General features: G+C 39.7%; 1 protein-coding gene across 3 annotated transcripts in view; it reads right to left on the bottom strand.

Annotated features, from left to right (window-relative positions):
• Positions 1 to 20,444, bottom strand: part of heatr3 (HEAT repeat containing 3) — a 44,583-nt gene extending 24,139 nt beyond the window's left edge. For 2 of the 3 annotated variants that reach the window (XM_043706945.1, XM_043706946.1), the window contains exons 1-5: positions 20,213 to 20,443; positions 16,039 to 16,211; positions 14,793 to 14,880; positions 11,836 to 11,948; positions 10,857 to 10,966 (exon numbers count right to left, since the gene is read on the bottom strand). In XM_043706945.1, the coding sequence (XP_043562880.1) occupies positions 10,857 to 10,966; positions 11,836 to 11,948; positions 14,793 to 14,880; positions 16,039 to 16,211; positions 20,213 to 20,341 (613 nt within the window). In that variant the 5' untranslated portion in view covers positions 20,342 to 20,443. Of the gene's footprint in view, positions 1 to 10,856; positions 10,967 to 11,835; positions 11,949 to 14,792; positions 14,881 to 16,038; positions 16,212 to 20,212 lie in introns of all 3 variants that reach the window. The other variant, XM_043706947.1, reaches the window with a different exon arrangement.
• Between the last annotated feature and the right edge of the window lie 1,077 nt (positions 20,445 to 21,521).

Raw genomic sequence — 21,521 nt, 5'->3', positions numbered from 1 at the left:
CACCATTCTAATCTAGTCACTGATTTCCAACATCTGCAGTCCTCACTTTTGCCTTTCATAATCATCAGCAGATTCTTAATTCCAGATTTTTTTTATTGAATTCAAAATTCCACCATCTGCTGTGGTAAGTTTCTGGATTAATATTCTACTGATACTATCATGAGGCCATCGCCTCCCCAAGTTTTATAATATGCTTTATTAACCATTTTCTCAATCTGCCCTGCAACCTTCAACAAACTGTGCACATGTATTGCCACATCCTCTGTTCTAGCACCCAGTCTGGAATTGCATTCTCTATTTTATGCTGCTTTTCCTCATACTTCCCACCGAAATGAATCAATTCACAATTCTCTGTATTAAATTTCATCTGCCACTTTTCCGTACATTGCTTCAGCTTGTTAAAATTGATTACTCTCTTCCTCATAATTGAGATTTTCCAACTTCCGTATCATCTGCAAACTCTGGAATGAAGTCGAGGTAATGAATGCATATTCACAAGAGACTGAAACAAATACAGATCATATTTTACCTTGTGGGAAATTCATGGGAGTGCAAAATGCAGAGTTAAAAAGTTACATTGGCCAACTCGTGAAAAAGAGAAAGGCACCTAGCTATGGAGAGACACGAGAACACGGGGATTAGTTTTAAGGTTGCTGTCGCTAAAAGCCTTAAACAGCAAGGGATTCCTACCCTTCTGTGAACTGTTAGGACTACAATCGCCATTGAAAAAAATGGAATAAAACAAACCAACTAAAACGAGATCAGTACTACAGTAACTTTCCAATTGGCTACCAATTCTATTCCAGTTCCAAGAGGTTTAAAAAAAACCTTACTTTCGACACTGTTTCATTCCACAGCCATTCAACATCCATCTGATAAATTAAAAATTCAAACCTATTATTAATTTTTTTTAGAACATTTTGACCCATCTTTGCTTTAGATCTTGGCTCTCTTCTTTCTACATAGACTTCCTACACTTTTCAGAATGATTTGCAAAGCCTTGTTACCTCAATAAAACATAAACACAAAAAATATGATCAGACCTCTCTTCTCTCCATCACCTCTCCCCTACTTAAGTTACTCTCAAGTCTGTGGATTTCACAGAATCCTAAATTGTTACAGTGCAGAAAAAGGCCATTTGGACCATCATGGTTGTGCCAGCTCTCCAAATGAGCTTCTCACTTTGTACCTTTCCTTCTTTGTTCCTTTTCAAATAACCATCTGAATGCTTCAATTGAAACAGACAAGTGTAGCAAATCATCCATAGGCTGGAGGCACAAAACGGCTTGTTAGTCAGTGCAGGAATTGAAACAATGATCCCAGTGTTATTAGCAGGAGGCTCTAATCAGCTGCCACAGTTTCTTGCAGCTGGAGAGCATCTCTCTTCCATCCTTCGGTGATAGAATCATATCAAACCTTATCCTTGTTCCAAACTATTTATCAAAATGTAATGAGGCTGGCAAATTTAACAAAAGTAAAACCATCTCAAAAGAACGTAAGTCATGAATTTTGAACGTCATCTCTGATAAAAATTGCCTTGAAATTTAAGCAGCCAAGCTATGTCATGCTATTTTTAAGACTTCAAAATTAGTTCTTCATTTGATGTACAAGTGTTCTATCATTTGGAAATGAGATAAGGGAATCGGTTGACAAGCTTAAAGAATAGAGGTAAAATACTGCAGATACTGGAAATCTGAAACAAACACACAATGCTGGTCGTGGTTGTTAAAGGTCAGTCATCTCAGCTCCAGGACATCTCTGCAGGAGTTCCTCAGGGTAGTGTCCAAGGCCTAACCATCTTCAGCTGCTTCATCAATGACTTTCCTTCCATCATAATGTCAGAAGTGGTGATGTTTGCGAATGATTGCACAATGTGCAGCCCCATTCGCAACTCCTCAGATACTGAAGCAGTCTTTGCTCAAATGCAACAATATCTGGACAATATCCAGGCTTGGGCTGACAACTGGCAAGTAACATTCACACCACACAAATACCAGGTCAGGCGATGACCATCAACAATAAGAGACAACCTAACCATCACTCCTTGACATTCAATGGTGTCACCATCACGGAATCCCCCACTATCAACATAGAGTCATAGAGATGTACAGCATGGAAACAGACCCTTCGGTCCAACCTGTCCATGTCGACCAGATATCCCAACCCAATTTAGTCCCATCTGCCAGCACCCGGCCCATATCCCTCCAAACCCTTGCTATTCATATACCCATTCAAATGCCTCTTAAATATTGCAATTGTACCAGCCTCCACCACAGGGAAAACAGCCCCAGCCTGTTCAGCCTCTTCTCATAGCTCAAATCCTCCAACCCTGGCAACATCCTTGTAAATCTTTTCTGAACCCTTTCAAGTTTCACAACATCTTTCCCATTTGAAGGAGACCAGAATTGCACGCAATATTCCAACAGTGGCCTAACCAATGTCCTGTACAGCCGCAACATGACCTCCCAACTCCTGTACTCAATACTCTGACCAATAAAGGAAAGCATACCAAACGCCTTCTTCACTATCCTATCTACCTGCGACTCCACTTTCAAGGAGCTATGAATCTGCACTCCAAGATTTCCTTGTTCAGCCACACTCCCTAAGACCTTACCATTAAGTGTATAAGTCCTGCTAATATTTGCTGTCCCAAAATGTAGGACCTTATATAAATTAAACTCCATCTGCCACTTCACAGCCCATTGGCCCATCTGCTCAAGATTCCATTGTAATCTGAGGTAACTTCCTTCGCTGACCACTACACCTCCAATTTTGGTGTCTTCTGCAAACTTACTAACTGTACCTCTTATGGTCACATTGAAATCATTTATATAAATAACGAAAATTACTGGACCCACCACCGATCCTTGTGGCACTCCACTGGTCACAGGCCTCCAGTCAGAAAAACAATCCTCGACCATCACCCTTTGTGGGCGGCACGGTGGTTAGCACTGCTGCCTCACAGCGCCAGAGACCCGGGTTCAATTCCCGCCTCAGGCGACTGACTGTGTGGAGTTTGCACGTTCTCCCCGTGTCTGCATGGGTTTCCTCCGGGTGCTCCGGTTTCCTCCCACAGTCCAAAGATGTGCAGGGTCAGGTGAATTGGCCATACTAAATTGCCCATAGTGTTAGGTAAGGGGTAAATGTAGGGGTATGGGTGGGTTTCGCTTCGGCGGGTCGGTGTGGACTTGTCGGGCCGAAGGGCGTGTTTCCACACTGTAATCTAATCTAATCTAATCTAATCTAATCTAATCTAATCTAATCTAATCTAATCTAACCTCTGTCTTCTAACTTTGAGCCAGTTCTGATTCCAAATGGCTCGTTCACCCAGTATTCAGTGAGATCTAACCTGGCTACTCAGTCTCCCATGGAGAACCTGGTCGAACGCCTTACTGAAGTCCATATAGATCACATCCACCACTCTGCCTTCAACAATCCTGCTTGTTACTTCTTCAAAAAACTCAGTCAAGTTTGTGAGATATGATTTCCCATGCACAAAGCTATGTTGATGATCCTTAGTCAGTCTTTGCCTTTCCAAAACATGTACATCCTGTCCCTCAGGATATCCTCCAACAACTTGCCCACCAGCAACATCAGGCTCACTGGATTGATTGACACTATATCCACAAGCATCCACTCCTTCCACCACTGTGGTGTAAAATTATGTCCCAATACATGTGTGAATCATTATGCAACACATGTATTGGGCCAAGCAGTGGAATGTGGTGAAAGGGTTAAAATTGTGTCCCAATACATGTGTGAATCTAACCGAAAATGGAAGGTGTCGCTTAGTCCCGTGTGAATCTTGTTATACACCTTCCCGTGTGAATCTTCTTATCTGTATGTAACCAGAATGGAATGTGTTTTTTAGCCTTGCTCTGCTGTTCACATGAATGTTTATATCTGGAAAAGAGTATATCAGCTGGAGAAGTCTCCAGTTCGGTAGAGTCTGCTCCGGGGTTACGTTTAACCGCCGAGCGTGGGTTGTTGGCAACCGCTCTACGAGAACTGACGGCTCCCAGTTTTGGTAACATGTAGAGTGAGTATAAGCCAGACCCGTTGTAAGTACGAGACTGGTTGTGGTGACACTGCGGGGAATAAAACACTTATATTCTAGCAGACTCGCCTCTTGGCTGTTTGTTCTGTGTCAGACTACTTTCCTGCGAGCCTGGTCCTTGACCTTGAGAATTTTTTAAAACAACCACCAACACTCAGTCGCAGCAATGTGCACTATCTCCAAAATGCACTTCAGTTATTCACCAAAGATCCTCAGACAGCACCTTCCAAACCCGCTACAACTTCCAGCTAGAATTAAAAGGGCAGCAGATACATGGGAACGTTGCCCCTCATCAAGCCACTCATCATTTTGATTTGGAAACATACCACTGTTCCTGCACTGTCACTGAGTCAAAATCCTGAAATTCCCTCCCTGATGGCATTGTGGGTTAACCCACATCAGGCGGACTGCAGAGATTCAAGAAGACAGTTCACCACCACCTTCTCAAGGACAACGAGGGAAAGGCAATAAAAATGCTGGCCAGCCAATGATAACCATATCCCACAAATGCATACGTAGAGAATGAAACGCCATTGGGTTGGCAGCATCCCTGAAAGGAGAAAGAGATAATGTTTGAGTTCAGTATGACTCTTCTCCAGAATATTCTTCAGTTCTGAAGAAGTGTCATACGGGACCCAAAACATTAACTCTTTCTTTTTCACAGATGCTGCCAGGCCTACTGAGTCTCTCCAGCATTCTCTGTATTTGTTTCAGATTTCCAGTATCTGCAGTATTTTGCTTTCACCCTTGAAGCTAGTAAGGCAATGCCCTCAATTCAGTTCCAAATGATAGAACGGTTTATACAGCAAAACAGGAAATAATTTTGAAGTCCCAAAAAGTTTGAAAAGAAGCTTTTTCTAGCTTTGGAATAAGAAAACAATATAAAGCATGAATGCTAACGAGATAACATTTAAAAGGGGAAAAATCTAGACTAGGAGAACATTCTTCAGGGAATTTATCTATAAATACAATTAAATGGTCTTAGGGAGTATTACTGAACAAAGAGAGTTTGGAGCACAAGATCGTAATTCTTTGAAAGTCACAGGTAGATAGGATAGTGAAGACGACATTTGGTATGCTTGCCTTTATTGGTCAGTGCATTGAGTACTGGAGTTGGGAGGTCTTGTTGCGGTTGTATATGACATTGGTTAGGTCACTTTTGGAATATTGTGTTCAGTTCTGGTCTCCCTGCTATAGTAAGGATGATGCAAAACTTGAAAGGTTCCAGAAAGATTTGTGAGCATGTTGCCAGGGTTAGAGGGTTTCAGCTGTAGGGAGAGGTTGAATAGGCTGGGGCTATCTTCCTGGGAGCGTCAGAGGCTGGGGGATGACCTTATAGATTTTAATGAAATCATGAGGGGCGTGGATAGTGTAAACAAACAAAATCTTTTCCCTGGGTAGGGTAGTCCAAAACTAGAGGGCATATGTTGAAGATGAGAGGAGAAAGATTTAAAAGAGACCTAAAAGTCAACTTTTCATGCAAAGGGTGGTGCATATGTGGAGTAAGCTGCCAGAGGAAGCGGTGAAGGCTGGTATAATTACAACATTTAAAAGGCATCTTGATGGGTATACGAACAGGAAAGGTTTAGAGGGACATGAGCCAAATGCTGGCAAAGAGAACTAAATTAATTTAGGATATCTGGTCGGCATGGACGAGGTGAACTGAAGGGTCTGTTTCCATGCTCTGCATCTCTATGACTCTATTTGTGGTTAAGTGTTCCTCACCAATCATTAATTAGCAACAAAAGGTAACATGTGAATTCTTTACTAGAGTAATTTTGTTCAGAAATACAGTTTGGGCGTTCAAGCCTTTTGCACACAGTACCTATTTCAAAGTGGAATCGTCACATTTTATAATTTATTCTGAACAGTTATTGTACCTACCTTTGTATATTTACAGCAAAAAAATTGAATATACTGTATTCATACAATATTGATTTATCCTGCAGAAATCTGTCTACGATGAGCAAGGAATACAGAATTATTCATTTTCCAGGAATGAATCATAAAAGAAACACTGGTGTCACTGGGCAGTTTCTCACAAATATCTTTCAAATTTCTTCATTTGGAAAGGCAGATCCCTTCCTCAGCTCCCTAACCCACCCACATCATAGCCTCTAACTGAGAGCATTGTCACAGCAGACCGATATGTGTATAAATAAGTTGCATGCATCTGTGGTACTTTGTTCTCAATGCACAGTGAGAGGAAGCATATCAAATTAATTAACTCAAAACTTTAATAAATATACTGACCTCACATTCACTTGAAGAATTTACAAGTAGCTCTCATTATCTGAAGTGACACAGTGAGTATTTCAGCACTGGCTGTAAAAGCACAGGGCAGGTTAGCAGTTCTTGCAAACATTCCCGACAGTCAGACTACCGAGGGTCTATATCTGCTGATAACTTTACGTGATTAACCAAAATTTAACCCTTCACTTAAAAAATGATCCCATTTTCCAAAGTGCTCAACTCGAATAGCTATAAGTGCAAGTCACTGAAGAGCAGATTTGAAGGTATGTGAAGAGCACAAGTGCTTTACATAAAATCCTGAGCATTGCAGCAGCAACTCATTTTGAAAACAAACTTCACCTGGTTCTAATGGAAACCACTAATTTTTGTATTAAATTTGCTCACAAAAGAAACAGCTCAATTGTTTGCAGCAAGGTTCCATAAACCGCAATGTGATTATGACCAGATAATTTGTTTCATTGACATTGGTTGTGAGATTTATCCAGAAGCTATCGGGAACCAAATAGCAAAATGGCCTAAAAACAGAGACGGTCAAACATGTTTCTGTTGAAGAAAGGAGTAGAACAGACTATGCACTGCTGTCAAAATGATTTAATTTGTGCATAGAATGAATACTCAAAGACTTGGACATACTAATTGTAAAGATTGGAGGGAAGAACTTAATAAACTTGCAGTACATTGACAATACAGCGCTAATTGCAGAATTAAAAGAGATCCTACAAAATATCATGGATCAAGTCAAACCTAGAAGTTTACAATACGGATTGAGCATGAACACCAAGATGTCAAAAACAGCAGCAGAAGGAATACATCAGAAGAAACTACAGTGAAGACTGAGTGAATGGAGTCACACTGGAACAAATAGGTAAGTTTGTCTATTCAACACAAATGATAATGAAAGATATCAGACGTGATGCAGAAGAGAAAGAATGATAGAGATAGCCTGAAGATATTTTCTAAGATCAATTTGGGCTTGTAGCAAAAAAAGTAAGAAGCTACATTCTATCCACTTTCCTGTTTGCCTCAAAAACCTGAATAGTAAGTAAAGACCTATGGGTCAAAACAGAGGCCCATGGAATGTGGATGCTGAGACAGATGCCAAAATTTCATGCATAGACAATAAACAAAGACATTAAGATACATGAAAAGGTAACTAAAATTGCAAGAGTAAAAGGAAGTGACAACCAGGAAGAAACTGTGACTAATTCGGTCATTTGATCAGGCTGAAAAGCTACAGAGCTCTCTTCTTGGGATCAGAAGAACATGGGTCAACTAATTGCTCAAGACAGAGAGGGTGGCATGCCAGTACAGACCTCCTGGCAGAGGTAGCTACAAACAGCAGCAGCTGCTAGACGGATAGATGTTGGCCAAGTTAGCTGTTCTGCTCTCCTTTGACAATGCCATAAGATTTTTCATGTCCAACAGAGGGGGGACAAGGCCTCATCCAAAAGTTATATCAAATCTGGCAGTGCGGTCCACTTTCAGTTCTGCACTAAAATGTTGGCCTAGATTATGCCACAAGCCTCCAGAGATGAACTTAAACTAAAATGATCTCCTGACTCAGAGGTCAGACTGTAAATAACTGAACTATAGCTTACACTGTTAGTTACGGAGTGTAAAGAAGTCAAGTAATTTTAGAACTTAATTGGCTCGTACACGGTCTGAACTGATACACCCAAAATATATTTTACAGCTTTTTAAAAAATCTTTATCTGTTTGATCACAATTGCTCTTTGAGACTCAAATACTGCTAAAATAACTGGAACAATATACTGTCATTTGTTAAAACCAACTACCTCATTTTTCAACATGGACAATGTGGAAGATATATTGCTACTGTCATCAGGCACTGACTATTCAGATGAAGCCACTTGGCAACTGTAATCAGGCAATCAAAGAGATACCTCAGAAAAACGTGAGTAATATTCCCCAGAGTAGTTTCAATAAGGAGCTTCCCTTATAAAAATCATCCTAGAATTCATTCATCAAGCATTCAAATGCAAATTGGACTCAAGTACGGAGAGAAAAACATAAACCCTACCTGCACGTGCTGTATAAGCAGTACTCCCACAGGGGGGATTAAAACTCCTTTTGCATATATTATGTGTCAGCTTGACTCTACTGGGAGCATTTTAGCCTGAGTCAAAAAGTCATGGGTTAACACTGTAATGCAGCACCAAGAGTGTGCTACCTTGTCATAGAATACTTTGAAGCAGAAATAAAACTAAAGCTGCGATACCTGTTCCAGTGGTTCAGACAGACAGCACTATTTGCACAGCAGCGAGTTCACCCAAATGAGTCAACCATCAAAATAATTAACTGATTATTCATCTCACTGTCTCAAGAATCTTTTGCTATCGACACTTGCCTACATAGTAAGTGTTCTTCAAAAGTGTGTGTTAGAGGGGTTCACCATTCCTGGGAGCAAAGAAACCAATCCGATCAGGTGGGTCGGTGTTGCTGCACCTTTTCCAGTAATGTGATATGTTGCTGCAATACAATGACAAGAAATGTACGAGAGTGGAATTTGTGCTGTGCTTAATGCTGTATCCAGTTAAAGACCATGGTCTGTGTGCTATTTTGCTTTGCAAGGTCATGGAGCCACCTCTTGTTGCACTGTTCATGTTATTCAAATCTATTCTCTTCTAATGCCAATTCTACCCATGCTGTTAACTGCTTATGTATGCTTGTTTTGTTAAATTTAGAGCAGGAAGTAAGTGGTCAAGGCTGGTGCTCAAAAAGTAGAGTATGAATAATCATTGTGAAGTCACTACAAATGTTTTACTTCTTCATCTGAATGTTTTAGGCCTTAGTGCAGCACTCCATGGCTTTGTTAAATCAGTACTGACATTAGTAACTTGTTCCATTGGTGTAGTTATATTCAACTATGTAAAAGGACAGGAAAGCCTCTATATCTCTAATCAAACTATGGATTTCCAAGTAATCATAAATCCTGTCTCTCAGAATCCTCTCCAATACTTTGCCCACCCGTGACATTAGACTGACTGGTCTGTAATTCCCAGGATTATCCCTATTCCCTTTCTTGAACAAGGGAATACAATTTTCCACCCTCCAATCATGCGGCACTACTCCAGTGGGCAGTGAGGAAGCAAAGATCATTGCCAAAGGTGTAGCAATCTCTTCCCTTGTTTCCTGTGTTAACCTAGGGTATATCCCATCCGACCCAGGGGATTGATCTATCCTTATGTTTTTCAAACTTTTCAGCACATCCTCCTTTCTAACATCAACCTGTTCTAGCGCATCAGGCTGTTCTCAGAAATGATAAGGTTCCTCTCAGTAGTGAATACTGAAGCAAAGTATTCATTAAAGACCTCCTACTTCCTCCAACTCTAGGCACAAGTTCCCTCCACTATCCCTGATCAGCCTTACCCTCACTCTGACCATCCTCTCGTTCCTCACATAAGTGTAGAACACTTTAGGATTTTCCTTAATCGTACCCACTTAAGCTTTTTCATGCTCCCTTCTACAGCATCCACATGCATCCACTCCCTCCACCACCAACACTTAGCTCACTGCTTTTACTATCTCCAAGGTGCACTGCAGAAATTCATCAAAGATCCTCAGACAGCATCTTTCAAACCCATAACCACTTTCATCTAGAAGGACAAAGACAGTAGATACATGGGAACACCAGCACATGCAAATTCCCCTGCAAGCCATTCACCATCCTAACTTAGAAATAAAGCACCATTTCTTCACTGTCACTGGGTGAAAATCCTGGAATTCCCTCCCTGAGGGCACTGGGGAATGCAGCAGTTCAAGAAGGCAGCACACCACCATCTTTTCAAGGGTAGCTAGTGACAGCCAGCGATGCCCACTTCTCATGAGTGAATAAAAAAGGAAACCCCACAAAAATTCAGACCTTGGCATTCGACATCTTAGCTGCATCCAGAGATTCTAAAAGCTGAGTTTGTTTATGGTAAAGATTGGGAATGGATTTTACCCAGATAGTCAAGATCTTTAATATTTACCAAGGTCCCCTGGTTGACAGCAAGTGAGGAAGGCGATGTTTGGAAAGAAGAAAAAGAAATGGATAGATCAGATATATTAGCATGGTTATGCTTAAAAAAAAGAGACTCCTCAAACAGGGAGGTCAATAACTTATCTTGAAAAGAAAGTGAGAAAATCAGGGAGAGATGAGTAGTGAAAATATTGTTCTGATTTCAAAGACTCCAAGATTGACCAAACTTGTCTTTTCCAGTCTTATACACTTCAATGTTTTTGAATCTATGCACCATCCCCAACTTCTGCTTATAGTTAATGGTCTCAAAATTGACCCAATTATGGTGCCAACTATTGATCAAACTGCTTTTTGCTGATGCTTCTGAGGACTTATTCTGAAACGTTTTTTTAAATAACATAACAGTTTATCAGGGGTTCAAATTAAGACATTTTACAAGAGGTTCTAAATGAAACTCCCTTGAATGAGTTTTTTTTTGTTTATAGTATGAAGCAAAGCACAACTTAAACTTTTACCATAAATCCAACAGATGCAGCACACAATAAATAATTCAAGATTACTCACCTGCTGAAATGGCTAGTTCTACATTGTGGTTAAACCGTCTTAGGCACTGAATGCAGACATCCAATAACCCTTCTTTGTTAAAGACAGACACTGCTGTGCTGCTACTCTCACTCAGAAAGAAAAGAGAAAAAATGTCAATCAACCCTTTTGCTCAAGATAATTACCGTACACTCTATTAGCTTCAGTTAGAAATGCTGCGACCCACAAACTAGTCAACTTCTCAAGCTTCCAGAATTAGACACTTCATCATCAGGCTTATTTGTAAACTGTACACATGCACTGACAAAACCCCAGTGCAGTTTACAGAAAACAGTGAGCAATAATATGATGTTTACATTAATTTGTAAAGATGTAAGCCACTTTGACAGCAACTATCTTTCCAATAGTATCAATTCCTAGTTGACGCTCACAGGACAATTATGTTAGTGGGAACCTGAAAGGCAGTAACGATTTTTGCAACTGCTGTGTTCAAACAGCATATATCACGATCTAACTTCAGGTATTACTCAGCTATTCCACAGGGCTGTTTTGAGCAGAACCAATAACATAATACAAAATTCCTGGGGTTGATGTTCAAAGTCTTCATGCCTCAAGGTGCCTATTTGTGGGAGGGGATCTGAAAACTACGGGTATGCTGCCCACAATTTTATCTCTGTTGAAATCAATGAACAGGAAACAGTGAGCAGTGCATCACTCGCGAGAGCTCAGGAATTCTATCTGCAGTATTTTGCCAAGGCCTGTCAAGTAAATTACACAATAGCTGCTGGACACAAAATGAAAACTTCTGCTTGACTTCTTACTCAATGCCACCATGGGCATTTTCCATAACCGAGACAATTCATCTTTAAAGCCATTCATGATTTTGCTGTACAAACTTTATTAGGAGCTAGCAAGAAAATTGGCAATGAAAATACAGATTCATCACAGCCAACAGCTAATTACTCTGGAAGAGTTTGCGCTTGATGATAAGTAAACTTACCATAAGTTCCAGAGAATGCTGATGGCCTCATTTGCTATGTCTTCTACAAAGGGTTTATCTGCACCTTTCTGCTTCTGTGAAGTGGTGCCATATGCATCTAATTCTGTACAGCACTATAATTGGGAAACAACAGAAAGACTTCACTAAGACTGCTGTTAGCAATGGCTTTCTCAGCACATATTTAAACAGCATAAACTTAAAAAGCAGCAAGCTCCATGGAATTCAAACATCTAAGAGCTTCAATCCAACAGTTCCACACAAGGAGTTTCCATTCTGAATTTTGCCAATGTTCAAGATGCCAGGCAGTTTTCGTTAAGCAAAGCTACTTCAACTGCATCCCCCTTCGCTGAGAAATTGGTCATACTGACAGAATTGGTAGAAGCCAAAGTGAAAATTTCTCACATCCTTAAATGCAAATATAATATTTAAAATAAAATAAAGAACTGCAGAAAGTGGAAATCTTCAACAAAAAAACCCAAAAATTGTTGGAGAGGTTCAGGAGGTATAGCAGCTTCTATGGAGAGACAGCAGAGTTATGGCCTCAAGTCGAGTGATCCTTCTTCAGAACTGACAATACATTGGGGAGCTGAGTTTTATTAACGATGCAATGCTGGATGGGAATGTAAACTGTAAGGAGGATTCCAAGAGACTGCAAAGGATTTAGACAAACTAAATGAGCGGGCACAAGCACAACAGAGTGAGAACGACATGAAGATATCCATTCTGGGAAAAAAAGGAGCATTTTAAAAAAAAAAGACACTTTAGTTTGTTGTACTTGAGACATATTTGGCTTTCCTTGGATCAATGGTCAAAATAAATGAGGACAAGAGGTAAATTCACCCCCTGAAAGTAACCAAAATGCTCAGGAAAATTCATTGATGTGATTGCCCAATCAGGAAAAGTACCCCTCCCATACTTGGGAGATTCAGAATCTGTGAACAGCTTGTCTTCCAATCAGAGTTTGGTTTTCTCATTATCCAATCACAGATTCTCTCATTCAAATTTCAGATTCATGATAGGAGCAGCAGCAAGGGCAGTACGAAGGAAAACTGTGATTGGGCTGAAGATGCAGTGTCTGGCCCAATTGCAGTGGTCCACAAGTGACACAGACAGGAGTACAGGGCTTAAACAGAAAGCTATAATGGGAGGGTCTCGGTTGAGGCAAAACAAAATACTAAATCACAGCAAGTCTCTTATTTTGAGCCAGTTTTTAGCTTAGGTTAGTAATGTCTCTCAGAGGTTTTGTAAAAAGATTGCATTGCAAGAATCCATATCCTAGTAGAACTAACCAGAATTGTCAGCAAATCTAACTGGTTAAAAGATGGTTATAACCAATGTTTGAGTACTGCTTTACTTGATTATTTATACAGTTAGTTAAAATTAGTTGAACTTAGCTGTGAGATCTGAATGGATTGATTATTTGGCGTACCAAGAATTGAGCTCAAGAATCAGAGCTCTCTGATATATAGCTACCAATGATTATGCAGGACTTTTCATCATGACAAAGAAAGTGTGATAGAGTCCAGTATTCTCAAGATTACTTCTGGAAATTTTTGGGGTTGGAGGGGCAAACAGTGGATTCTGTGGCTGCTGAGTGAGGGAGAGGAAGAGGGTTTTGGAAGAAGGCCCTGTGTATTTATGGTGGGGCATGAAACAGGCTAATTACAAGGTTATTCCACTACTTAAGTAAACAAATCATGTATGTTTGATATTTTGATGAAGAAAACGTTTATAATCATTCTATTCTTAATTTCTTGGAATGTAAATTGGAAACTTCTGACTTAGTTCATCAACTACAAAATTTGAATCATTCAACATGAACTGCACCAAATCATTTTTCCACTATCCCATTGCAGAAACAGAGTATGGGAAATTTACTTATTGTAAATTAGTAAAAACACATCTTACTGAATGGTTCAAGTTAAAAGATTTAATTAGGTATCTGTACAATATTTGGTGTCTGTGCTCTCCCATGTATTCATGGAAGAACACCCTAAAATATTTAACATCAATGCAGAATGCAATGTTGTGACTATATCATGCAATAAAGGAATCACGAAAATGAAAAAAAAAATTCTGAAAACAAAAAGGTAATCCCCAAAACCAAAAATGTCACCTCTTGAAAATCAAAAAGCAGCCCTCGACAATATCTCAAACAGCCCTTGAGGGAAAAAAGTATTTTGAATCCTACTTTGGATGCATAAAACAAGAAGTAAATAAGCAGTTATAACAAACAACTGGAAAAGCAAGTGATATGTTAGTCTTTAGAATAAAGGGTTTTGAGATAAACATTGAAGCCTTGGTGAGATATACAGCCTTGGTGAGATTACAATTTGCATACTAGATTTGGTCCCTTACTCATAGAAGGATGGGCTTCTCTTCGAAAAAGTACAACAATGGTTCACTAAACTGATTCAGGGGAGTGACTTGCAGAGAGATATTACATAGACTTCGTTTATGATATTAGAAATACTGTACAGTTTGGAAGAATGAGAAATGAACTCATTTAAATGTATAAAAATGGACCTGGAAAGGTTGATGCCAGGAGGATGTTTTGTAGCTATGCAGTCAAAACCTAGGGGATACAATGTCAAAATAAAAGGCTTAGCAATTTAGGATTGAGATGGGATAAGAAGAAATTTCTTCTCTCAGAAGGTTGTGAATATTTGGAATTCTTGGCTGTAGACAGCTGAAAATGTGCAGTGCAGTTCAAGTAAGGGTTTGATGTAGCTTTGGATATTAAGGGAATCAAGGGATGTGGGGGATTGTGCAGCAAAGTGTTGCTGAGGGAGAAGATTAGCTGTGATTTATTAAGTAGCATAGTAGGCTCAAGGGACAGAATGGCATACACTTGCTCCTATTTATGTTCTATTGGAGGAAAAAGGTTCAAGGAAGGAAATTAGTAGAAAAAAATGAAACAAGTACATACGGATCTGAATTTTACACAAACAGTTTACCTCCTGCAACAATGCGGTAAGAGGAGTCATTACATCTTGCTTCACCATCTCATCACAAACATCATATCCTCCACAAGCACTAAGGTTTCTGTTATGAACAAACAATTCATATTAGATACTTGAATATTTACAACTTCTTTTTTTAAACGTAACAGAGAATGGTTACAACACAAGAAAGAACATTCACCTGTCTAGTCCATGCTGGGTTTCACAAGAATAGTTTGGCTAGTCCCGTTCCCTAACCTCTCCCTATGGCCCTTCACAATTTATCTCTTCAAAGACCAATTTTTTTTCTGAAAGCCACATTTGAATCTGCCTCATAAATCCCTTCAAGTAGTATACTGAATTTTAACCACCTGCTTTTCTTCACTCCTTTGAGTCCAAGAATCACTTTAAACTTACGTCCACTGGTTCTCAGCTCTTCAACAATGGCAATAGTTTCTATTTACTCTATTAAGTTCCCTTATTATTTTCAGCACCTTTATCAACTCTCCTTTCAACCTCCTTTTCTCTACAAATAGACTGAGTTTGTTCAAACTATCCACATAACTGAACTTTCTCATCACTGAAACCATTTTTATTTTTTTTTCTGCGCCCTCCCTAATGCCATGACATCGTTCCTAAATTGTGCTCAGAATTGGTCACAACATTCCAGTTAAAGTGGAACCAGTCTACCATAAAGGTTCGTCTTCACTTCTTTGCTTTTGGATTGTATGCCTCTACTAATAAATCCCAGCATCCCATATTCCTTTTTAAGTACTTTTTCAACCCGCCCTAACACCTTCAACAATTTGAGCAAATATATTTCTGCTTTTAGACCCCTTTTACTTTGCATTCTTTATTTCATTTTGCCGCTCCTTAATTCATTAATCCCTGATTTTGCAGTTCTTTGCATTAAATTTCATCTATTTTGCGTCTGCTCATTCCAACAGCTCTTTGAAATCCTCTTGGTGTCTGTTGCTATTCTCCTAACAGTTCACAAGATTTCCATGTATTGTGTTAACTGCAAGCTTTTGAATTATGTCTCATACACCCAAGATTATGTTATTATTCAAAAATAAAACATTCTTCCCTCAAAAAGTCTCACTATCTGATCTACAATCACAACTTATACATTTGAAATCTTTAAATTCCAGTCACTATTTGAATGAAACTGACATTCAAGTGCACATCTTATTTTTTTTAAAATTAACAATACGATCATTAAATTAGTTTTAGCACATGTAATGATATTTAAAAGAATAACCTGAGTGCACCAGCAGCTGTCTCTCTCACACCAACACTTGGGTCAAGCAGCAGAGGCCCCAAACACCGAACAACATCTTTCTGCAGAAATGAAGAAATCACCTTTTTCTCCTGGACAAGTTTGGAAATACTTGCACAGGCAAATTCACGAATGTCAGGATTCGCACTCTGTAACTACCAGAGAATAAAACTGTAATTAAATCAAAGGTGATGATCACATGCTGTTATTTTTAATCTGTTGTACAAACCCTGGAAACTGGATGATATTTCGGACTGGTTAATTTCAATATAATATGCTCAGAATGTGTAGGCTTTGGTGGTAATCCTCCTTTCCACTGATGCTGAATGTTCGGCATTCCTCTATCTTTAGAAGCAGTTTGTGAATCAAGACAATCATATGACTATCCAAAGTTCATATAATTAATGTTGAGAAATGCACAGAGTACAATATCTTTCAGGTTGTGTTGGTTAGTGTAAATTTAATTTCTCCAGTGACTGTGTCATAAGGTGCATCAAATAATGAAAGTTAAACATACGTCTGCAGTTACTTTTCATAAATGAGAAATTCTCACCTAAAAGTGATTGGCGAAGGTATTAGAATTAAGACACCTAATCATAGACAAAGATTACACCAATTTAGACAATTCTAATAAGTGGATTATCATCTGGGCTTTTTCAATTCAATAGTGTACGCCAGTATTCTTCTTATGGTTTACCACAGTTTCCCATTGGGAACAGCTTTTATTACATTGATGCCAAGTTCTGGAATACTATCCCTACACTGCACCAATTCTCTACCTCACTATCTTCCTTTATGACACTTCTTAAACTACTTCCCTCACCAAGCTTTGGGTCATCAAACTTCTGTGGCTCAGTGTCACATCTTCTTTTCTAAAGTTCTTGAGAAGCAACTCAAAATGTTTTATTCTATTTTAGGTGCTACATAAACACAAGGTATGATTTCAGACAATGTCGGGTCAGCTCTTTGAAGTCAAAGTGGCTAAAGGATGACAATAAGCTGACAAAGTAAACTTAGATTCATATCAATCATTTAAAGCAGGTAAGTGTTAACTGGCTCTGCAATCTTCCACAGCCTGGGTGATCATGATCTGCTAGTTGGCTCGCTACTGCAAACTGAAGAGATTCTTACTCAGTTTTACCAGACTAAATAAACACTGAAAGTAATGCTTTATTGAGTAGAACAGTAAATTTACTGGTTTACAAGCAAAGCAATGATAACCTCCAGCAGTATCCTGGATTTAGCTATGTCAATCTGTACCTATGCACTTTAAACTTGGGGAAATGGAGGAGTCTTACAAATGTGAGCCTTATTAGGTTCACTTGCTTCTGTAACTGTCATTTACTTTTCTGAACTGCCAGACACTACTCCATATTTCTCTATACAATAATAGAAATTAGGAGAAGCAACATGTTCCCGTACAACTGAATATTGTGTCTTTTTACTTGCTCTCACAATGTGCTTCTATCTTACAGGATGTAAACTGTGTATATTTAGCTCAAGGCCAGAAACAAAATTTGAACAATGTTACATTACAGGAAATAAGTGAAAAGCCAAGTTAAAGGCCAAGTTAATACAATTCCCCTCAATTCTGATATATTTGGATAAAGTGTAACAAAAATGAATTATACTTTGCTAGTAGGTACCTAAAATGTGTTGTGAAAGAACTATAGCAAAAGCTTTGGATGAACAAAAAAAATTGAAAGCAAGTTTTGAGTTTTTACATAACCTGAACATCTGCCGATTATGAGCCTCCACTGTAGATTCAGAGCAAATGGGGGCTAAAATACTCCTGAGGTACATATTGAAATATTTTCCACATTGAAAACCTCTCGAGCCTGACTCTCTTAACTACCCTCCTGCACTGTATTCCTCAAATCTGAGTAAATTTCAATTCAAAGGCCTGATTGTCACAATCCATCGGTATATCTTTCTGTTGTCAGAGGAAACATCAATGTCAGACTACCCCATTAACGTCTGTCACGAGAAACTTCCCACAAAATGGATGCGTCTGATGTGGTTGTCCATGACTGAAACTGGTGAAATTGATTGTTGTTAAAATAGGCAGAATATTTCAATCATGGATAATCACATGCTTACCTTGCTGTCCTGATCTATATTTATCCTTCAATCACTATCACCCAAAAAAGCGGATTACCTGGTCATCATCACATGGCAATTTGTGGGAAGATACTGTAGATTTACTGGCTGTCACACTTTCTAACAACAACTGACCTTCAAAAGTACTGAACAGACTGTAAAGTGCTTTGGGACATCCAGAGGTTCGGAAAGACACCATCTAAGTACAATATTTTTTTCTCTGCTGTTCTTTACTTCAATGTCTGCACACCCTAACCACTTGTAAACTTTTACCATGGAAAATTATCCATTATCTAGACTTCAGCATCCTCTTTTCAGGCCCACGATGAACAATATGCTGCAGCTTGTTAACCTCCTCAAGTGCTCCTTTACTTTCAGTGTCCTTTTCATCTCCCTCACTTTTCTGCCTTGGAAATTTCAAATTTTATGTTTCTAAATTTCAGAGACTGACCAAGCGATCAATGCCAAAGTTGGCTAGATCAACTTAAGTGATACTGTACCTTCTGCTCAACTGCCAAATTATCCTAACACTTCAAGAATACATTGCAAGGCAATGATAATAAAAGAATTCAATTTCAGGCAAAAACTAAATCACCTTGTCTCCTTTCTTCTGCGAAAATGCATTTTAATTTTAATGGCAAGTATAAAAAGCATGTAGATTTTCTTTTAAACTTGAACTGTTAAGGATATGTATTTGGCTGCTGTAGCTTTCCTTTTCCTATTAGCATCAACACTCACAATCCAATCTCACCACAGTCGCTTACAACCTGACCATCACCATCCTTATTTCCCCAACTTGACTTGGCTTTGCAGCTTCACTCCTCATTGTCAACACAGTGGGTAAATTTCTGGCAATGGCATCACTTCCTGTCCCAACATAGTCAACTGTGTATGCCCAAGACACACTCATTAACCCTCTTTCTGCATCTCAATGCTTGGCCTGTTTATGAGTGACATCATCTACAAGCAGGGGTCAGCTTCAAGATGAATGGCCTCCAGTTTGAATTCTCAGTCCTGCTCCAAATTGCATTCCACCAATTGTTTGTCCAACAGCAACTTACAGAAAAAGTCTTGCCAAATTTGGCATTAGTAAAATAAATCATTCCTGCTATTTTCTCAGAACAAGTTGCTCAGGGGTCACCAATTCCTTCTCTGTGTCTAGTTTGGTCTGTTCTAAATAATGATGCACCATTTTAATGTCCTATTTGGTCCAGTGCAGATTAGCTCATCCCACCATCATAACAGTCCATAACCACTGGATCATCCATCCTACTTCAAGGCTCAAGAACCCTAATACTGTCCTGATTGAATTTTTTTAAAAATCCATTCATGGGACATGGTTATCCCTGGGTAGCCTAGTATTTATTGCCCATCCCTAATTTGCCCAAAGGGCAGCTGAGAGTCAACCACATTGCTGTGGGGGAAGACACATATAGGCCAAACTGGGCCAGGGTGGCAGTTTCCTTCCCTAAAGGCCATTAATGAACCAGATGGTTTTTTCTGACTTTTGGCAACGGTTTCATGGTCATCATTACATGCATAGTCCCAGATTTTGTTTTTACTTAATTCAAGCCAGGGTCCCCAGAACATCATCTGGGTGTCTGGATTAGTAGTGTAGTAACAATACAATGAAGCCATCAGCTCCCCTTTCCACGTTCTACTCTACATAAGTTAACTCATCTAGACTCAGTGTTTTACAAAGTTTTCCTTTAACTTTCTATGGCAGCCTGCCAACCCACCAAATTGTTACAGAGTTGTCACACAGACCACATGCCAGCAGGTTCTCTCTCAACGTGTATGGATCCTCCTAAAGGCTTCCCGGAACTCTGTCCTAGGTACTCCCTTCACCCTCTAAAACAAGATGAGATGGTTTTCTTTCTCTCTGCCTGGCCATGTCTGTTAACCCTAGTGAGCATGGGGGGAGAGAAAAAACTCAATGTACATGTTATATTTTTAATTTAAGAGCCTCAGAAGACACCTAAAACGATCGTGAACAAGTTATATCCACATCAAGCCCCACATGGGAGCAGCCGGGAGAAACAGATCCGTCATTTACTTTCTCAAGCAAATCCCCCGCCGCCGAATAAACTTCTCCAGCCTCCTCCTCCTCCTCCTTGATGCTATTCATTGGCCCGATTGGGGAAAACTGCGGCCGTGGGAACTTATTGGTTCTCTTCTTGCCCATGTCGCGGCTGCCTACACTGAGCCGGGATCATGCACCACAGCGTGGGGTACAGCACACCATCTCTATACCGGCAGCAGACTGAACGTCACGACCGGGGAGGAGACAGTGTGTGTGTGTACAGACAGGAGCTGCTGTGGTTCTGAGAGTTAACCCTAACACTGCCAATGATGCAAGACTTAACCCAAACACTGCTGTGGTTCTGAGAGTTAACCCTAACACTGCCATTGGTGTTAGAGTTAACCCTAACGCTGCTGTGGCTCTGAGAGTCAACCCTAACAGTGTTATTGGTGCTAGAGTTAACCCTAACCCTGCCATTTGTGCTAGAACTTAACCCTAACCCTGCCATTGGTGCTCAACTTAATCCTAACGCTGCTGTGGTTCTGAGAGTCAACCCTCACAGTGCCATTGGTGTGAGAGTTAACTGTAACTCTGCTGTGGGCCTTACGTCAAGATTAGAGTGGTGCTGGAAATGCACAACAGGTCAGGCAGCATCCGATGTTTCAGGCAGGAGACCTTCATCAGGAATGTGGGCCTTGCAGTTAACCCTAACTGCATTGGTGCTAGAGTTAACTGTAACTCTGCTTACAGTTAATCCTAACACTGCCACTGATGCTGGAGTTAACCCTAACTCATGTGGCCATTAGAATGAATGCTAACATTGCTGTGGGTCTCAGAGTTAAACCTAACACCTTATTGTTGATGCTAGAGTTAAGCATAATACTGTTGTGGGTCTTAGAGTTAACCGTAATGCCGCTGTGGATCTTAAAGTTAATCCTAACATTGCTGTTGGTGTTAGAGTTAACCCTAATAGTTTCAAAGGAGCTTGTGATGCAGTTGGTGCTCACATTAACCACAGCATTTCTGTTGGTGCTAGTGTTAACTCTAACATTGCCATTGGTCCCAGTGTTAACCCTAACATTACTGCTGCTGGCGTTAGTTTAACCCTCATGCTGTACAATGGAGAAACATCGCCGAGTGTGTACTTTCTCTAATTGGGGGCAAAAAGACCAACACTGACATTGCTGTGCAGCAAAAGAGAAAAATATGTTTCATCTAATGGTTAAAATGATCCAGATATAATGTTACAGTGAGGATGTTCCCAAAATATGGTCAACTGCTCCAATTAAAACCCTGTATAATTAGGAGTGGTGACAGCTGACACATCTTTAAATTGCATATT

The sequence above is a fragment of the Chiloscyllium plagiosum genome, chromosome 17, assembly GCF_004010195.1.
Source record: "Chiloscyllium plagiosum isolate BGI_BamShark_2017 chromosome 17, ASM401019v2, whole genome shotgun sequence".
Lineage (NCBI taxonomy): Eukaryota > Metazoa > Chordata > Chondrichthyes > Orectolobiformes > Hemiscylliidae > Chiloscyllium > Chiloscyllium plagiosum.
This window is presented reverse-complemented; position numbering and strand designations above follow the sequence as displayed.